Source organism: Anguilla anguilla, chromosome 1 (genome assembly GCF_013347855.1).
Source record: "Anguilla anguilla isolate fAngAng1 chromosome 1, fAngAng1.pri, whole genome shotgun sequence".
In the NCBI taxonomy this organism is placed as follows: domain Eukaryota; kingdom Metazoa; phylum Chordata; class Actinopteri; order Anguilliformes; family Anguillidae; genus Anguilla; species Anguilla anguilla.
Window position 1 is genome coordinate 33,956,093 of NC_049201.1, and position 20,751 is coordinate 33,976,843.

Below are 20,751 nucleotides of genomic sequence, written 5' to 3' on the forward strand. Positions count from 1 at the left end.
ACTGGACTGACTACACTTCGCTGGGGAGTACCATTGTCCTCTTCAAATACAGGGAACAATTATGTCCCTACGCTTACTTGAATGCCTCTATAAAAAAGAAAGTCCATAACTTAGTTATACAGACGGCCTCCGATTCCTACTGCATTCAGTTTAATTAACAGCCCTTCCCTCCACATATTGGCATAAGCCTTCTCATTGTCAAATTATACAACACCCAGCACTTATTTCATTGTCAGAGCCTTATTTATCTCTGTACATACAGTCACCAATGCATCTATAGTTGATCTTCCCTTCCTAAATCCACTCAACCTGTTCATAATTTTTTTCATTAATTTGTACAAATTAGATGATGTTGCAATTGGTCTATAGCTGGCTCTCCTAGAGGGATCTTTACCCAGCTTTGCAAATGATAATACCACCACACGTTTCCAACTTATAGGTAACAGGCCAGCACTACTTATTATATAACTCTAATACAGCTCCCATCTCATTGTCTGATGCATGTTTTAGCATCACATAACAAACTTTCTCCAGGATCTGTCCTTCCACATCCCTCTAGAGCCCTCGACAGTTCATGCATGCTGAACTTCACATCTGTGGCCTCTCCTGTCTCTCATTTCTTCCTCAATAAATCCCCATGCTGCTTTAGCATTTCTCTGAGCCTTACTTTGCTCTCACTACTCAGATGGTCACATCTACGAATGTCAGCAAATGCTCTACCAAGCATATTTGCCTTTTCTTTGTTTGCAACAGCAGTGATATCAACCTCCACCAACCCTGCGATTCCCAAAGATTTGCCCTTTCCCATAATTTTAAAAAACATTTTCCATACTGTCCCTATTTCAGTGCTTCTGCCAAAAGACTGCCATGCCTCCAGTTTTGTTCTCTTAATTGTTCGTCTTGCTAATGCTCTACTCTGTTGATATTATAAACAGTTCCTTTCTGTCAATCCATTTTTGAGAGTCTGGAAAGCTTCACCTCTCTCTTTTATTACTTTAAATAATCCTCAGTCCACCATGGCACCACCTGCTTCTGTCTCCCCCCCCCCCTCTACTAACTAGGATGGCCTCATCTGCAGCTGAAATAGTTACACATGTTACTGCCTTATTACATTTATCTATAGACCCCTCCATTATTTAAACAGTTCCCAGTTTGCTTTTTCAAAGCACCATCTCTTGTTAGTTTCACTACTTTATACTCTTACATCCGCATTAACCTTACACATTATTGGATAGTCATCACTTCCTATTGTGGTTTCCCTTATTACTCCCCATTCACATCTCCCTACCAATCATACAGGTACTATTGTTAGGCCCAAACAAGATTCAGTACCCCGGATGACATTGACTCCTGTCCCTGTTGCATCATTAACACAAGCCAATCCTATGTTATCCATAAATTATTCTACAACATTTCCATTGTTATCTTTATGACTGCTTCCCCACAGTTCATTATGAGTATTAAAATCACCTCACAAAATTACCTTTCTACTACTCTTAACTTCCTGTTAATCCCTTCTAGCTCTTCTAGCAATATTGGTCTATAAGGGTTGTAATAATTTACTATACCTATATTGCCCCCATTCCTGCATATCTCAGTTCCAACACATTCCCCTTTCTGTAACAATACCCTATATTCCAGGCCTTCTTTAACAAATGTAGCACATCCCCCAGCAGCTTCCATCAATCTGTCACTTCTTATTGTGCAATACCCTCGAATCACAAAATAAAATTGCAGTTTAAGCCATGTTTCTTGCACACACACTTCATCTGATATTACATTCATGTTATATACATATCTTTTAAATTCCTGTCCATTGGATGTCAGGCTTCTTGGTTCCAGCGAAGGATCACAAGCACCTACTAATTAGAAGGAGGATTCGATACATCATCTTTTGTCTGCTTCATTATCCCATGAATCATTTCCCCTGTAACCTCCGTAATTCCCAAAAGTTCTTTGGCTGCTCGAACCACCATATCTATATGTCTTGATTTTTTGTTGTTTTCCCATACATATTCAGTACGCTCCATGTAAATGCTACAAATTTAATTTTTTTTACTGTCTCTCTTCCATCTTCATCTGCAGCAAGTTTATGTAGGGCCACAGGCAGGTGAAGCCAATCATGTGTTAAAGTGAAGCACAGGTAGATAAGCACAGATCATGAGTGGACGGACACCTTGATGTTAGAGTAGAGTAGTAGTACACAGTGGACAAGCGATGAACTGACGGATGCAAAACAAGTAACAGTTGGTTTTTCTTGAAGTGAAGAGAAGACCAAGTTTGTGAGAAATGTAGAAAGGTGGATCTAACCTTTTGCTGCGAAAAATGAAATGTTTGTGTGTTTCCAACATGCCCTTATTGTACTTGATATTCAAAGCTTAGGATTTAACCTGCAATTATGGTTTTTTAAAATAATTTTTCAGATCTTATCAAGCAACCTTTGTTTTACAAATTCAGTCCTCTAGCCGTGAACAGCCTCCTTAGTGCATCAGTCTACCCCTCAAAATAAATTGTTTATCTTCACTATTGCTTTATGATGATGGCTTTAAAAAAATCAGACTGATCATCCGACCATGAGAGACAAAAGGGAATTTCCATTGGATAGTATCATTTTCCAATGCGGTGTTTGCCTCATTGGAAAATGATAGGACAATTTTAAGTTCATAAACTTACAAGAGCTCAAGGTGATCTGTGTTACAAATTGTTTTGTAAATCTTTGTCGCACAGGTGCATTCTATTGTAAGTGAATGTAATATTTTAAATATTGACCAGTTTTACATAAATTTTTCATAGAATAATGTTTAAAGGAATCAATCTATTTTTTAAAGTTCAGGGAGCGAGGTATTTTAAGACACAGAGGAAACACTTGCCAGATGTTGTGGATGGAATTTATAATTCTCAAAGAGCATGAGGTCTGATGTAGGTCTGCCTGGGAGAGGAGAGACTGGCAGCTCTGTAAATAGGCCTCAGTGCAGGAGAATGAAATGTGAGAGAGCTGAAAGAGGTATAAGAAGTTGGACAATCCACAAAACTGTTAATGAATCTTGTACCTTGTGAAACATTTTAATATAATGATCACTACTTTATTTACACAACTTGTCTTACCCATGAGTCATGACTGAAGCAAAATACAAGAAGAAAAATAGCAAGAAAATGGAACCAGTGTAGATGCAGAAGTGAGATCCATGTCATCCATGCTGTAGCCACTACATGTGCAGCATAAATGCAGCTTTAGTGTGTTATTATCACCAGAAGGCAAAGATGCACAGGTCCTTATATTACCTGTATGGCTCATTTGATCTTGCATTTCTGCTCTTAAGAGTCTAAGGATGATTTAGACCAGCAGCTGGCAATAAATCCATTGAATGTGCTTGGATTCTACATTAAAACGTTTAAATTATGCCATAAAAGAATGCATTTAAAAAAAGCAGTTTTAATGGAGGGCAACATTGATTTTTTGCAAAATTATACTATTCATTGTGCTGATCTTGTTCTGGTCAATGACTTCAAATTGACTTTAAAAGTATTTCTCTCCCTCAGATATTAGAAAGCACTCCTGAGATGCACGTAGACCACATTCAGTTGCGGAGCGCCCTAGAGACGGCCGAGAAACTGTGCTTACAGGTCAACGAGGGGGTCAGGCAGAAGGAGAATGAGGACCGGTTGGAGTGGCTCCAAAGTCACGTGCAGTGTGACGGCATCATTGAGGTAAGCATGTCTGCCAGAACAGGCCCACAGGGGCAGGAAACCCTTGCTTTTATTCTTAATTTGTTCACATGCAAATTACGAGGAGACTAGCATAATTGTGTGCTTGCATATTGTCATTCTTAAGTAAAAACATCACTTTTCTTTATAAAAAATTTAAATTCACAGGAATAGTCAAAAACTTTTGCCAAAATATTAAGGTTCATGACCTATGAAGCTTGTCAAGTTTAGACTCATTTACAGTACATAGATTTGGATGAGAATATTCAATGTCACTCATTTACAGAATTACACATTTTACACAAAATTACAGATTTCTTTCAATGATAATTTTTATAAGACTGAAGACTAACTTTTGTGCTTAAATGGTTTGATGCTGACTAGGCAATACATTTTCAACCAAATCAGTTCAACTGAATATCAAAGAAAAATGAATCAAAATCAATAAATTAACAAATCAGTGTAACAAAGCTGCTTCACTAGTCGTTTCAATGTGACTAAAGCCGCGTTTCCACCAAAATTACCCGGAACTTTCAGTCCCAGGAACTACTTTACCAGGAACTAAAAGGTTCCTTCAGCCAATGGTTGTCTGCGTTTCCACCGGGGTCTAAAGTACCGCGAAGATTAGGCAAATTAGCCCACTGACGTATGAAAAAGCGACGTTGTCGTCGGTCCATCTGTCATATGATTTCTTCTGTAACCCCATACTACCACCGAAGTAGCCTACATTATTTTCTAATAACCGGGACAGCCCGGAGGGGTTTATTCCACTTATATACAACGGGTTACCAACAATGACTATATATGGTTACTTTTGTATTTATTGATTTTCATATATCCTCTCAAACACATTCATTATGTTTTTATGCGAACATTCGCTTTCATGTCTTGACATCCGAAGCGACAGAATGCATTCACATTTATATGTATAACTGGCAACAACAGCAGAAAACATGCACACGTTGTAAACAATTTGCTGTTTGATTACTTTCTGGTCGTCAATTCCATATAGGCTAATCGCAAAATGACAAGAATAGAACGGAAACTTGCGTGAAAATGTAAATTAGTAGTGGTACAGCCACCGTTTGCTTTCCTTCGAAGTTACTGCTAGCCGAGCAGCGAAGTGTGCCCTCCAGATGCGAACCATGCACCACAAATTAGTCCATAGTCTTCCTGGTCTTTTCGTGGAATTGAAAAATGGCAGTAAAATTGAGTAAAATTACGGCAGTCTGAAAAAAGCTAAAGGGAAGATTACTAGAATTAACCTGTTATTTTACCCTGACAAAATGTGCGGAAGGTGATTTCCAGTTTGCTTGTACTGTATCACCAATGTTAATTACGCAGAACTACCGCATACCTCACATCTGTATCAAACGTTTTGAGTCAATTACAACGGGCTAACAAAGAAAATCCGGAAGAAAATATTCAGCAACCGAATTAATCCATTTGAATGTTTTAGTACGTAATATGCTGTCCCAGCACGAATGCTTAGCATTTTATAAAACGAATACTAAAGCAAGAAAAGAACAGAAGAGCACACGTTATAAATCCAAGACGTTGGCATGCTATAACCAAAAGTAGGCTACTGCGCCGCATAACATACAAGTTTGATTTAAAGTTATTATGAAAATAAATTGGTTTGCCGCTGCATATTTTCAAACATGGTGGGTAATGGCGGAAAATAAATACAACACAAATGCTGCGAGTACTCGACCAATCAGAAATGTTCAGCGCTGCACGCTCCACCCAGAAGGTTCCTGTACTTTCGGAAAGTACTACCCCCCGAGCAGGAACCTTTTGGGGGGTAAAATAAAGCCCCAGGAACTAAATTTAGACCCTAGTTCCTGCGGTGGAAACGCACTGAGTTCCTCAAAAGGTTCCTAGTTCCGGGGTATAGTTCCTGCGGTGGAAACGCGGCTTTATATGTGACTTCTAACATCTGATGGCCCTAGGAGTTAAGTTACAGTTCTGGATACACACAAATTTTATTTCACGTTGGGTTTGGATCTGCTAAACCACTTGACAAGGTGATCTAACTCACTTTGTGGTCGGAATTGCTTCTAGTTTAGATGTACTCAGACATCTCAAAATAGACTCACTGGAAATTATTTATGCCAATGTTTTACTGAAGCCCTGATACTCCAAGGCTTATGTACACTTTGTGAATGGAGTAGAGGGTATCAGACATTCATGGACCATAGGTCCCTATACTTCTTTCTTCCCTTCAAACAAATGAGCAATGGCACAGCAGTATGACCCTGTGGCAAACCACCAGAGCACAATAACCATTTTTATACAGATAGAGGTACACAGAGATGAGGGTGCTGATGGTACAGTAACGATAAGGCTGCAGCTGTTCACGAATGTGATTGAAAGTGTGTGTCAAAAGACACCCTGTTAGGGACAGAAGAGCTGGAATATTCTGGAATTCCAGATGCAGGAATTTTGGAATATTCTGGTATTTATTTCATCTTTTCAACTAATAAATCGTTGTCTTCAGCATCTTATTGAGCCGCTCCAGCAGCCCGTCAGTTTGAGGATGGTAAACGCTTGTTCGATGGAGTTTCCTTTTTGGAACTCAGCCTAGACATAGCTTAGAAAAAACATTGAAAAATACATATTTATGTTGGTATTGTCATTCAATTTGAACCAAAAGTTCAAGCATCTTCTACTGTGATTCAGCATCTGTTATTTTGTGTCAGTAATATTTATAGTTTCAGTAATTCTGACTCTTGGAAAACAAATGTCCAAGGGTTAACTTTCAGAAGAGACCAGGATTATGTCTGTAGTCAAAGGCATTCAAGAACCATTTTTTGTTGGGTATGTCAATTTTGGGCTTATGTTAAAAAGGGGGGTTCTTGAGAAGGGGTTAATGTTTAAATATTGTGTGAGATCATGAAATCTGATCTGTGCCCTAATCATAGAGCTTGAATTGAACTATCAAATGAGGATGCTACTCAAATCAAATCCGGCCTGATGTGATCACAGGTTGGAATTCCAATCCCAGAAGTCACAAACTGATTAGTGTAAACGTAGCCTTAGAATGGGAAGAAAATATGTTAACTCTGCTTCAAGTGTGACTTATATTGACACAGAAAGGGAGTGGGACTAAACACGCATGCATTCATAACTGTTGTGCATCATGTATGTATATTCTGTCTGCAACCTTTCCATCTAGAATCTTGTCTTCAACTCCCTTACCAACTGCCTGGGGCCACGCAAGCTTTTGCACAGCGGGAAGGTTCACAACAAGAGCAAAGGAAACAAGGAGCTGTATCTCTTCCTATTCAATGACTTCCTGCTCCTTACCTATGCTATCAAGCAGTTTTCCTCATCGGGAGGAGACAAGCTCTTCATCCCCAAGTCCAACATGCAGTTTAAGATGTACAAAATGGTGAGGCTCCCATATTTGAATCCTGCTTTTGTTCTGTTTTTAATCAATAGATCTTTATCCATTTACCTAGCTGCATTTAAACAGGGGGACATGGGTGTGGCTGAATGCATTGAGTTTTCATTCCATAATGTGATAAATACCAATTTGGTATATATACAATTTTGTTTTCCAAAAAGCTAATCATGAGAAGAGAGCACTAATTGCCCATGAACTTAATGTACAACTTTTATACAGTGGCTTCAGAAGGTATTCAGACCTTCAGATCAAATTTTACACATCCTGACTTAATTTAATTGATAAAATTTACTTTTTTGCAATCAGTGACAATACTTTGACAAAGCAAAAAAGTATTTTTAGAAATTTTTGCAAATTTATAAAAATTGGAATTCAGAAATATGTGAATTACATAATGATTCAAACCCTTTGCTATGATGCTCCCAATTAAGCTCAGGTGCATCCTGTTTCCTTTGATCTCCCTTGAGATGTGTTTAGAACTCGAATAGAGTCCACCTGTGGCTAATTCAACTGATTGGGCATACAGAGATAGAAGGATAGCCATCTCTGCAGCACTGCATGCATCAATTTGGCCTTTATAGTAGAGTGGCTAAGCAGCAGACACTCCCGAGTAAAAGGCATATGACAGCCCAGTTTGTGAAATGGCACTTAAAGGACTCTGAGAGTATGAGGCTAAAGATTCTGTGGTCTAATGAGACAAAAATTTAACTCTTTGGTCTAAATGCCAAGCGCTACGTCTGACGAGAACCAGGTACCACTCATCATCTGGCTAATAGCATCCCTATGCTAAAGCATGGTGTTGGCAGCATCATGCTATGGGGATGGTCCTTAGTGGCTGGGGCTAGGAGACTGGTCAGGGTTGAGGGAACAATGAAGGGAGCCAAATGCATAGAGGTCCTTAAACAACAACCTGAAGCTCACGGTCGAGACAACAATGTAGTGGCTTCGGGACAAATCCCTGCATGCCCTTGAGTGGCCTAGCCAAAGCCTGGACTTGAACCCCATTGAAAATCTGTGGAGAGACCTGAAGAATGCATTTCAGAGACCCTCCCCTTCTGACAGAACTTGAGAATCTGCAAAGAAAAATGGGAGAAACTGCCCAAAGTGTGCAAACCTGGTAGACATTTTCACTTTGTAATTATAGGGTGTTGTATATAGATTGATGGAAAAAGATAAATAAATCAATAATGTCTATAACACAACAATGTGGTAAAAGTGAAGGGCCAGAATACTTTCCAAAGCCACTGTATAAACACTCATACTTTGTCATGAAATAAAACCTATATTTTAGATTTGAGAACATAATTTTAGTTGCCGATGTTGCTGATGTACTGCTTTCACCAAAGCACCATTTTAATTTGGGTCTGGCATAGTTCCCAGGGATGTGCAGTCCGAGTAGTCACATCACCTTTTGAAATCCAGCTAAAATATGGTTCAACTTTTAGTTTTTATTTTCACAACACATTTTGTCTTGTAAATGATCATTTGATAAATATTAATTCCTGTATTGTCTGGAGAAATGTGTGGTGTGGAAGGTACTGGCTAAGGGCATGCCTTAGAGATGTCCTGTGCCTTTCCATCAGCATTTGTGATGGCATTTCTTTTCTGTCAATATGTACATTAGCATTATCTGTCCACTGAAGTGAGGGAAGTGATGTTTCACCCTGTACCTAGCGTAAACGTAAGATGTATGTCCAAACATAATTGAGTCCAAAGTATGCTAAATCAGTGTGGTACTGCATGCTTCTCAGTAGAATGATCTTTCATAAGCATTACAAGTTATGGTAAATTGCAATTAAGTATTTTTGAATGACCTGAGTGTAGGTAAGCCTATATTCTCATCTATGGGTTATGTACATGTTTCAAGAGGAACAACATAAATTTAAATGCCCATTTAAAAATGTGTCTATGGTTGTTTTCCTGGTGCAGTACAGAAGAAATGTAAAAATTGGGATCAGCAGTGCTACCAAACAAAAAAAAAAGGTTAATTTTGACACCTGGATTAATGCTGTTTACAGGTGTGTGTCTTGAGGTAGAGCCCTGCAACAGGACTGGGATCCCATGGGACCCAACAAAATTTTTGAGGTCATGGGACGTTTACTCTGATGTGGGCAGGTGCAGGCGATCAGAATCAAGTTTGCAGGATGATAAACGTACCCCAAATACATGTTCACTCATGCTCTTTGGCTGTAGCATCTGATACTGTTCTCTTCTGTCCTCCGTCCAGCCGCTGTTTTTGAATGAGGTCGTCATCAAATTACCTTCTGACCCCTCAAGCGAAGAGCCAGTTTTCCATATCTCCCACATCAACCGTGTTTACACACTCAAGACTGAGAGCATCAATGAGAGGTGAGCCAGACACAGGGCCCAGAGTGTCCAGGGCAGCAGAAATGCAGTTTTGTAGGAAATTAGCTGGCCAAAATAAGGATTCCCAGCTGTCAGCTCTCTTTTACATCAGCTGGTAAACTAAAACAGTCTTGGCAAACAAAAACAATCTAACTGAAATAATTTAAAACAAACTACCGAAAGTGAATTATCCCTCTTATCCACTGTCAGGGAAGTGAAGGTTAAGTAAAAATATGCTTATTTTCTGAATCCAGTAGTTCCAACAATCAATGCCCTTTTTAATATGTTCACCACTCACAATTGGGATTGCATGCTAGAACCCCTCATTTCTAAAACCTGACAAAATTACTTAGTGACCTTATGTTGTTGAAAGCAGGGCTAAGCACAGTGATATTTGTGGTTTTAGCCTCTTTCTAACATTACCGGTCACATGTTAAGAGGTAATTCAGCTCAGCTATTGAATACCTCTACAACATGGAAATGTACTCCTGCTTTTAACAACAGATGTGATGGTTGTAAATTCCTGGCAAGCCTCAACAACCCGTTCTTCATATACATTAGTACTTTCTGTTGAAGATTTCAATCAAATATTACGGATTGGCATTCAAACTTTAAATTGGAAATAGGAAACCATGAAGCTTATGGCGATTTGTGGCCACACTGGACCCTGACACCCCATAAATAGCTTTGTGTTCTGGTATCTCTTCAGAAGCTATTAAACTCTGTAGGACAGGGGACCCATAGATTATGCCGTGATGCCTAGGGCATCAGCGTGACTTTTAATTGCCTCAAAGAATTTTCCTTTCATGTTTGTGGAAGAGAGAACAGGCAGCATTCTTATTTAGGAACAATATAGTATTATATGTACCTTGAACAGGTTTGTCCTATCCACTAACATTGTTTCTTTTTCCATGAATTAAACACAAGACATCCAACACCATAAAGACCACTTCCACTTTTAGATTTTAATTAACTTGTTGGTGCAATCCCTGAGTGGCCATGACACCAGTGTCCTGAGATTTTTCTCATTCTTTCAGTGCTGCTACAACCAAACTATGAGTTGAAAACACAAACTCTGTGTTTCGGCTTTATTTGTAGACGATTCAGGGAAACTATGAGTTTCTCAGGGCCACCGTTGTCGCCATTTGGTTATCCATTTACCGAGCACCCCCTCCCTGCAGTCTCATCTGCAACCACATCCCCCACTCACGACACACTGGACAATAGTGTCTATCTGGGAATTCATAAAAGTATTCTTTCACCACTAAATATTCCGTCATAGCAACAAGATAAACCCAGCAATAACCCTAAGATATGCCAATACAGCTATGAAAACGCTGCGTACTGAATAACAAAATAAACAAGACAGGTCTTTCTAAAATTACCATGTCATTCTTCTATTATTATCTGGGACTAAATATAGAATAAATATACAACCTTACCAATGGTTTTACATGTAGAGATGTCCCTTTCTAGTCTGAGGGGTCATATATTGTCTTGGACAATCCGTTTGTGAAATATACGCTCATTTGGGACGCCTGGGTACTTTCCAAAATAGCTGTGCGTAATACCACACATGCCGTTTATGGTGTTGTCGTCCTTTGTACTACAATCTAGCTTGACTGGCAATTAATTTATCCAATAGGTGACAGAATAAGCTTTCTAACAATGTATAATATGTCTAATTTTACTTTTGGAATCGCGTTTTATAGCTCAGCGTAACCGAAAGTTTTGAATCATTATCTCCACTTTACGCATTCACTCAGTGGTAGCGGTAAAAGACACTGCACCTAGCAAAACGTTATCGGTCAGTTTGGAAAATAATATTATTCTTGGCCTTCTAAGCATGGCTAAGGCATATTTTTGCTGATAGACCGAGCTGATATACTGTTATGTGGTTATATACGTTAGTTTTGAAATTGAGTGTCTTTAAATAGGTTAGAAAACATTGCATACTGTAGAATACAGAAAATGATATGAGAGTTAATGATTACACATTTAGATACTGTACCACATTGTGTTACAATGTTTTTGCATTATTTTTAAATCAATGTTTTATCTTGAACAGTCATACGTTTATGACTGAACAGTCATTTATATGCTTTATAATGGAAAATAAAGCATTTTGTTAATTTTTGGAGATATTTTTGATATCTTTCTGGACCCCTAGATATTTTAGACCCCTGTACTGATAGAAAGCTTGTAATTGAAATTGAAAATGATGCAAAAGTGAGTTTCTTGAGTCAAAACAGTTGATTTGTATTTAAATAGATGATTATGTTGTGATATACAGCAATGCATAATTTAGACATTTTGGATATAATTGGAGACACTGGGTACACTGCTTACTTTTTGCTTCATAGATCCTTAGCTATTCTGCATATCCACCCTTAGATTTTATGCACTTGCGGCCAAGGAGTTTTTGATCCAGGACATGTATAGTTTAACCTGTTTTATATATGGGATCTCTAAGTATGGAATTATAAAGCTTTAAATAAGGTACCCCCTAAATGGGCAAGAATTGGGCAGATTTTGCATCTGCGCAAAGGGGTTAAGAAAAAAGTGCTGTTTAATATTTCAATCTAGGTTTATTGAATTATAATTGTCATGTGTACATACCTCCTGGCAGTCATGCTATTTTAATATAAAATTAAGATTTTAGGGTGGTTTATATGGTTTATATGTTTATAAGACAGATTACTTGTGAACAAGCATTGTCTTTTAACTGAGTTAGACGTCACACCTCATGTCATTGTAACAACAGATGTCTTGCATTTAATTTTTTTTCATGTATTTTACTGTGGCAGTTAAAATGCATAGTTACATTAAAATGTATATTAAATGGTACAACAGTAAAAAAAAATGTCCATGTCGAACTTAAAAAAATAAAGAACAAATACAATGCCCTCTATAGTGTTTGGGATAAAGACACAAAGCTCTGTACTTCACAATATTTGTGGTTATATTATATTATATATATATATATATATATATTATATTATATTAATGTTAAGTAAATGAAAGTAGTCATGTTTAGTACTTTTTATTGTTTGTATGTAGTTACTGCTTGAAATCTGTTAGCCTTAGACATCACATGGTGCTGAATATCTTCTCTGGTGATGCTCTGCCAGGCTTGTACTGCAGCCATTTTCTGGTCTTGCTTGTTTTGGGGGCTAGTTTCCATAAGATTTCTCTTCAACATATGAAATGTATGTTCAGTTGGAGTCAGATTAGATGAGAGACTGGGGCAGTCAAGAATTGATCATTTGGTCAGACCTATCTATGCCACTGATCTGTTTATTGTAATCACTAGCCTAGACAGTTATTAGCGTTATGGAAATTGGAGAGGCATGTAACTACATGCACTGGATGAGAAGTTATCCTCTACCCTACACCACCTCATGTCCTGACTGCCTGCCTTGCATTCCCATTTTTTACATTGAATTTGAATTCTTCCAGGAATTTCCTCCAGTTGATCCCCACATGCATTAATCTCCATTTTCTGTAGTGAAACCATGTGTGCTGGGGATGTGTAAACGTTGTCAATCCAAAGATTGTAACCCTGATCTTTGTAGGGCTGTATTACAGCCTCTACAACTTTTGTGGCCACATCAGTAACTCGGCCATCATGACTACCTTTGTAAACATTGAAGTCTAAGGTATTTTCCATATCAGGTGTTACCCATAACTTGAAACCCCAACAAGTAGGATTGCTGTTCATGTACTGTTTTAATCCTGACCAAAATTTTGACTTTACCATGCACTCCTTTGTTGCCAAATTCCGGTTTGGTTGAAAAAACTCATGGCACTTTTGTTTGAGGTGGTCCATCCGATAACGAAGCTTCCAAAGACTATCCTGGTTATCCACTGTGGCAGGACCTTCAAAATACAGAGCTGCTAACAGAACCTTAAAATGGTCATGTGACATGAAAGATCTCCCCCATGAACCCTCAAGGGACTTGGTACTGGGGAACAGTACTGATGGATGTCAGGGAGAACTTGGATTCCCATGTAAATGAGTTACCCCACAAATCTGTAAAACTCATCTGTGGTGTCCTCATTACATGCGCCTTTACTGTTTGCATATGATGTTTGATTCGAAATGAGCTCCCATCCCTGGATATTTGTAAAGCTGAAAATATTCTCAGCTGCAGCCTGGGTGTAGAACAGCATGAAAAAGTCATGACCGGAAACCACACGGTCCTGCACACGCTCTTCTATTCCAAATGGACAGCTGGGCATAAACAGGAGACGGTTTTGTGCCTGTACATCCATGTCAGCATTGGAAGGGTAGGTGGCAGAGTCAGAGAAGCATTTACACGTTCTAGCTGACTTAGGACCTGTGTAAGAATGGCTGACCATACCCAAAATAATCATGTAATGTGAATATTACTCATATAAGAAAGCAAAGCCATTATTAATACATTTTCATTAAAAAAGGTCTACACGCATACATACCGTCTGCACTTGCTCAGTGTGCATTTGTGCTCACAGCAGCTCTTCATTTACTGCACCCACCTCCATATAGTGCATGCCCTGATGGTCCTCCATGTTGTGCTCTGCAGCAACCCAGAGCTCATCTGGTGTCAGCACCCTCCCACCCTTCAGGGACTGAAGCAGACAGCTGTAGTCATCTCCATCCCCATCCATCACAACAATACATAAATATATAATTAGCTGCCTTGTTTCATTAATCAATATCATTTTAAAGCCTCAGTCACTAAAGGACTGTATACCACTTTACACTTGTGCTTGTGTAAAGAATAGGCTACAATCTAAAAGCTCAACCTTAATAATGTGAGATATATTCTGAATGAACAAGAGATGCTCTGAATAAATAGACATAAATCATCAGTGACAGTGGCTGAACATCATGCACATCTTATAATGCCATGTTATTCTAAACAGGCTAATCATGCTCATGTCAAAATGTGATGGTCAGAAAACTATGTGGATATGATTGTCTCAAAAAAAAAAGAAGTAACTGATCCACAAATAAATGTAGCCGATCCACATAGATACACCGATACAAATAATTGCAGCTGGTTCACATCTGACCAATCACAGCATGTATACACTTGCAAGATTGTGTAGTGTAGCACCAAGACAACTGCTCGGTAGGTTAAATTGCTGTAATGGCAATGAACCGAATTAAGCTTTTAAACCTTGAACCAAAGTGAAACCACGTCATCTTATATTTGTACTATCCCATTAGATTTGGAGAGGGGCTGCCAAAAAAAGCTGTAACATTTGGTCAACATGGCTGTCCATAAAGACTTGCAACATAACTTCTTATATATAACAAGTTAGCTTGCTTACTGCAGGCCCTGCACAAACACTCATTTTAAAACAACTATAGATGAGGCTAGTGTAGATTGTTTATAAGTTACCATCTAGACATGAAGAAAAACCTGAGCTAAATTACAAATGAATTGAACTAACCTAGTCTGTTTATGTCAAAACATCTGTCAACCTACATTTCCACACCTTTTGATGTCTAGATGCCATCAATATTTGGGCTTGTGCACAGTGGGCTACCTTCTTCAAAAGAATGAGCCATCTCTTTAAAATGACAACAAATTTTGCAAAAGCCGTCCATGACCATTTAACTGAGTAGGTGTTTAAAACTTTATTCCCTTGTGGAATTTTGACATTGAAATGTACGGAAGAGGATTAGGGCCTCGTGCAATTTTTTTTTGAGTTCTGACTTTAAAGTCAGAATTCTGAGAATAAAGTCAGAATTCTGACTTTAAAGGCAGAATTCTGAGTTCTGACTTTATTCTCAGAATTCTGACTTTAATCCCAGAATTCTGACTTTAAAGTCAGAACTCAAAAACAAATTTCACATGTGACCCTAATCCTCTTCTGTAGAAATGATATTAGAATGTTCAATACATATGTTTAGCAAAAGTCACAAATGTGGTGCCATATGCATTTCATGATGGCAAAATTAATTGATTTTCTTAGTGACAAATAGTCGTGTCTGCTTTGTACTGTATTGTATTTTATTTTAATGTGCTGTTTTCCTTGAAATATGTTTTAACTGAGCTGCCCTCTTGGCCAGGTCTCCCTTATAAAAGAGATTCTGTCTCAATGGGACTCTCCTGGTAAAATAAAGGTTAAATAAAATAAAATAATTACTTTTATTTACTAGGCTGCCATAGTTACCTGCAAATGGCACATTTCTAAATTAATGTTAGTTAGCCCTATCCTCTACCGACATACAAATAATTAGCAGGTCTGTCAAGTCTACAACACCCCATTAAAAACACTTCCATTTAAAAATGACAAACACTTCATCATTCATGGATAAATGACGGAATCCATGCCTATATGTTTCTTTCAGCTTTCAGTGTTTGCATGTATGTATGTGTATGCATATCTCTAATGGCCTACATTTACAGTATATGCATTACTGTTATCACAAACTCAGTACCAAAACGAATTATATCTGAAGGCAAAAATGTTTTCAACTTGAAAAAATGCCAAGTTACTTAATTGTGGATTAATGAGTTTTATTTTGTTTAATAAAACTTCAAGAAATTGTCATTATTTATTAGTTATTGAAAAACACATTTAAGCTATTTAGCTACAGGTTTAAAATGATAAAAGTTTTGCAATGTTTTATATTAATTCTGACAAAAGAAAATTCGAACAAATTTCTCTTATGTGATTCCTTCAAACTTCGTTTTTAACAGCCCAACTCTGCATCTCCCACAAAAGAACGTCTTCTGAAAAATATTAGTACATACTTATTCTTGTCTTCCATTGCAGTCGTGGAATATGGAAATTCACTGTATGCCATGTCCAATGCGCATGGCTTTTAAAGGGAATGAAGAGAGGTCATTTGATTGGATATTAATGGATCCAGCTGCACCACACTTACTAATATATTCTGTGTAATCCAGCTCCCTTTTCAAGTGTGCCGCTTTCTTTGAGCAGTGCACTTCTCACCCCTGGTCATGAAAATACCAACATTCAGTAGCCACGCCTAGTGTGCCTACACGCTGTGCCATTGACTGTGCCCATGAGCCGTGCAATATTCAATCCAGAAGATAAATCCCACAGTCTCCCTTTACTAAAATAAACATTTCAGATTCTGTTTGTTAACTAGGCTACAGTTTTTAAGTAGTTCTTTACCATTAATGTGTTTTCTTATTTGGAAGTGGTGTCTTAAGTATTTCGTGTTTCTCCACAAATAATTGGTCCTGAACCACTGAATACAATAAAGCAGTGACCAAAGTGGGCTTGTGGGAAAAAAATCATCTCAATTTTAAATTATATTTATTTCGTGCAATATGTCTGTGATTTTGATTGATTTCTCTAGGATAGCCTGGGTCCAGAAGATTACAACTGCCTCAGAGGAGATTATGGAGATGGAGAAGAAGAAGCGAGAAAAGACATACCAGGGTAAGGCTTGCAACATTACTCACTGGCTGCACTGTGTTATCACCATAGACAGTAAGAACTGAAGAGCACCCATGACATGTACCTGTACTATCATTACTTTTTTATTCAATGTTAAGGTAAGTTACAGTATATTTTACCTGGGTCATACAAAGCCTGGTTTAGAGTTTTTTTTTATTGATTTAAATATTTAATAAATAAAAAGCATTTATTTATTTATTTATTCATTCATTCATTCATTCATTCCAGATTAACTTGCTACTTCATGCTGGCTAATAAGTATATTTCTATGGCTACAGGGCGCTCTCAGAAGGGCAGTGAAATCGGCCGGCTGCTTGTAACAATCCTGGAAGCCACTGATCTCCAGTCCTGCAAGGCTAACGGTGAGTTTCAAGGCAGGACCTTACACAATTTAACTTTTTCTTTTATTTATTTTATTTTGCTTTTTATATTTATTTGTCAGGATCTGTGTGTAGTTTTAACATAAATTTCAAAATGTTATTTTTATGAAAAAGTAGATTTTCATCTGCAGTACCTGGGTAGGTGTACTGACAGAAACATCACAACAGAAATACCACAAGAGAAACATTGCCCAAATGTAATTGATTCAGTGATTAATGTCACATGAACAGTTACAAAAACCTATTTTGATTTTGATTAAAGGCCTGACAAAAATCATTTACAGCATGATAATCACTTAATGATGAAAGCTTTGCTCTACCCAAGGCCATGGTTCAGTCTGAGTGGAAAATTTACATAAATTGCTTTGGTCTATGGATACAAGTATCCATTCATTTGTACTTTTCGCTCCTGGTGTTTATTTTTCACCTCCTGGTGTTTATTTTTCACCTGATTCTGCTTGTGCTGATTCTGATTTAAATGTTTATAATTGTGGTTCAGACAAAATCATCTTTGTTTTATACAGGTGTATCTCACCTGTACCTTATCATTCACCTAGAGATCCACAGCTAAATTTAATAGAGCTAAAGGATTAGACACCAGACTGTTTTAGGATATGTGATCAATTCATATGATCACATATATTCTTTGGAAAGGTTAATCAAAAGATTGTTCACAAGACATAAATGCTTTTATTCTTTGTCTTATTTAAACTGCTAGATCTCTTCCATTTTTTTCTACAGGAAAGGGGAACCCATACTGTGAGGTGACTATGGGTGAGCAGTGTTACACCTCTCGTACCCTGAATGACACCCTCAACCCAAAGTGGAACTTCAACTGCCAGTTCTTTCTCAAAGACCTCTACAAGGATGTCCTATCTATTACCATCCGAGAGAGGGACCAGTTCTCTCCTGATGGTCAGTACCACATACAACATATACTCCCCTATACATTGGGTTCCTTGTTAAGAATTTTAGGTAATTGTGAGTAGTACGTAAATACATATAGATGCCAGTAGCATTGTTCAGACAGGGCTGCCTGCACCATCTGCAAATGAAGTATACTCCAAAGCAGCTACTGTGCAGCTCAGCTGGTGGACTTTTGAGTGGAAATAAGTGGCAGTGTGCTGTACAAGTTTCCAAGGAGATGATCTGTGCTTTCCTAAATTCATATTATGGCAAAATTCTAATTATGGCAAAACAAATGTCATGGGTATTGTAAAAAAAATATAATAAACCCCTTTCCATGACATGTGAACACTGCGGATTATCTGCTAACTACATATTCCAAATTCACAAGTTCACACATATAAGACACTCAGCAAATCTCCCTGTTATCGCACCACCCATGGTCAGTTTTCTTTTAGATTCAAAGGTGTAAATCTGGAACAGTTATTGTAACTCTGAATCCTCCTCTTTTTACAGAAAAAACTTAAGAGCCTTTCTGATTAACCAAATCACAAACTAGGCATTTACACTCAGTCACACATGCACTCATTCATGTACACAAATTCTAACATGCATCATTGTTTTTCTCATGTCTTTTTTAAAATCGATGTTGTCTTTTTTGTGGGTATTTTTTCTTTTTCTTGTTTTATTTTGTTATTTTTATTATTCATATAAGCCTTTTTGAGTTTATAACCCCTTCCTGCACTATGTTCATATTTATTTATTTCATTATTTTTTTCTCCTTCATGTTATGTCCTCTGTTTTTTAAACTATGTACAAATATGTTAATAAACCAGTTACCACTCCCACCTGATCCACAGGTTTCCTGGGGTGCACAGACGTTCTCCTAGAAACCATCAAGAAGGAGCTGGAGAACAAGGGACCAGCAAACCGGAGGCTCCTGCTGCATGAGGTGGAGACTGGGGAAGTGTGGGTCCAACTAGACCTGCAGCTGTTTGAACTGAAATAAGCTGTATGACATTATACTCCCTGAAGGAAACACTGACCGGAGGAAACATGCTCACACACCCATACAAATACACACAAAAACACACACACAAATGCGCCTGGTCACATCACACACTAACGAGCAGATCCTGAGATGATTGGCATCCACTCTGCTGCTTGTCTAATCTGCGCATCACTCCTATACTGCAGTGGGCCACTTACTGTTTGGCTGCTGTGAACCCAACACTGCAGGGTGAAGCATCCTGGCAATGCTCTCTTTTAAGCAAGAAACTGGACTTTACCAAACTGCATTTGTACTGTTTTTATGGGTTACTGGAATTATTTAATAGTCATACAATTAGGATATAGCTGAGGGATTTTTTGGATATTTGTATAACGGTAAAATAAAAGGGCATTTCCTCTTCTGTAAAGTTAATTCTTTTTTAAGTTTCTGTCTCTGATAATATTCCATTTAGACATTTTCATTTGTAAATAAAGATAGATAAAAACAATTCATTGAAGCAACTTTTGAATACCTTTGTCATCTTGACCTGTTGGGTGAAAGGCAGGCAGGAATTGGATTCATGTGTGTGTATCTGCAATGTTGTGGCTTTATGCGACTGGATCATTTCCCAAAATGTGTATTTGACAATTCATTGGGCTTCATTCACGAAAAATGTACAATCACATTTGATCGCAAACTGTGTGTAAGAATATTTCCAAGAACATTTCGGCATTCATCATTTGTTTTCTTATCTTTACCCTATTTCATAGCTGTTTCCGTATGCTAATCACATGAACAGGATTGCACATACAATTTATGAACAATCATCTCATACACCTGGGATACGTTAAATATATTAAAAATAATGTCTACACGTGTCATGAATCCCATATTGGTTTTTGTAAGAGCATTTTAAAGAACTGAAGTAAGAATAATTTAAGAAAAGTTTTGTGAATCAGGCCTAATGAGTGTATACTTATGGAAATTCCTGAAGTGAGAAACTAGCATTTATTTTCCTTCTACTTGAATAACCTGGCTTGGGGCCTTCCGCGATCAGAGTTGGGAATCCAAGGCTACATGGAATGTAAGTCCCTAACCCTGGCCATGTTGTTTTTACCTTAAAATAGTTCAGCTTTCCAATGGCAAGAGTGAATATCAGTGGCCTGGTACAATAATTTGGACTAATCTGGAACAGTCACACACACTCACACACACGTCATTCACGTTCAGCAGGCTGAAAGTTCTTCACAAGGGGGGCTATTAGCACTCATGGTGCTTTGCATTAATGACATTTTGGGCTTTATTTTCCGGCCAGTGCACTGGAAAAATGCTATTGTCGCCATATATTTTAATGCGCCTGAGCAGTTTGGTAATTTCATGACTCACCGTGCACCAAAGTGGGAGGAGAGCTGCTGCTGGAGGTGTGTCAGTCACGCAGTGTGCTGTGCAATTTTGGCAGCGCATCAGAATTTTTGGGTCATCGCGGTCTGCCATTTGCTTAGAAGAGACAAACCAGAAGGACCATATTGGGGATCACAGACCCTGCATGGCTACATGTTGAACCTGTTCCTTTAAGTTTGGATGCA

General features: G+C 38.0%; 1 protein-coding gene across 3 annotated transcripts in view; it reads left to right on the forward strand.

Moving 5' to 3' along the window:
* The window catches only part of LOC118211301 (intersectin-2-like), a 137,755-nt gene extending 117,783 nt beyond the window's left edge, over positions 1–19,972 (forward strand). For all 3 annotated transcript variants that reach the window (XM_035388415.1, XM_035388405.1, XM_035388423.1), the window contains 7 exons: positions 3,541–3,708; positions 6,884–7,099; positions 9,342–9,463; positions 16,788–16,870; positions 17,167–17,250; positions 18,010–18,183; positions 19,035–19,972. In XM_035388415.1, the coding sequence (XP_035244306.1) occupies positions 3,541–3,708; positions 6,884–7,099; positions 9,342–9,463; positions 16,788–16,870; positions 17,167–17,250; positions 18,010–18,183; positions 19,035–19,183 (996 nt within the window). In that variant the 3' untranslated portion in view covers positions 19,184–19,972. The remainder of the gene's footprint in view (positions 1–3,540; positions 3,709–6,883; positions 7,100–9,341; positions 9,464–16,787; positions 16,871–17,166; positions 17,251–18,009; positions 18,184–19,034) is intronic.
* The last annotated feature ends 779 nt before the right edge of the window (positions 19,973–20,751 follow it).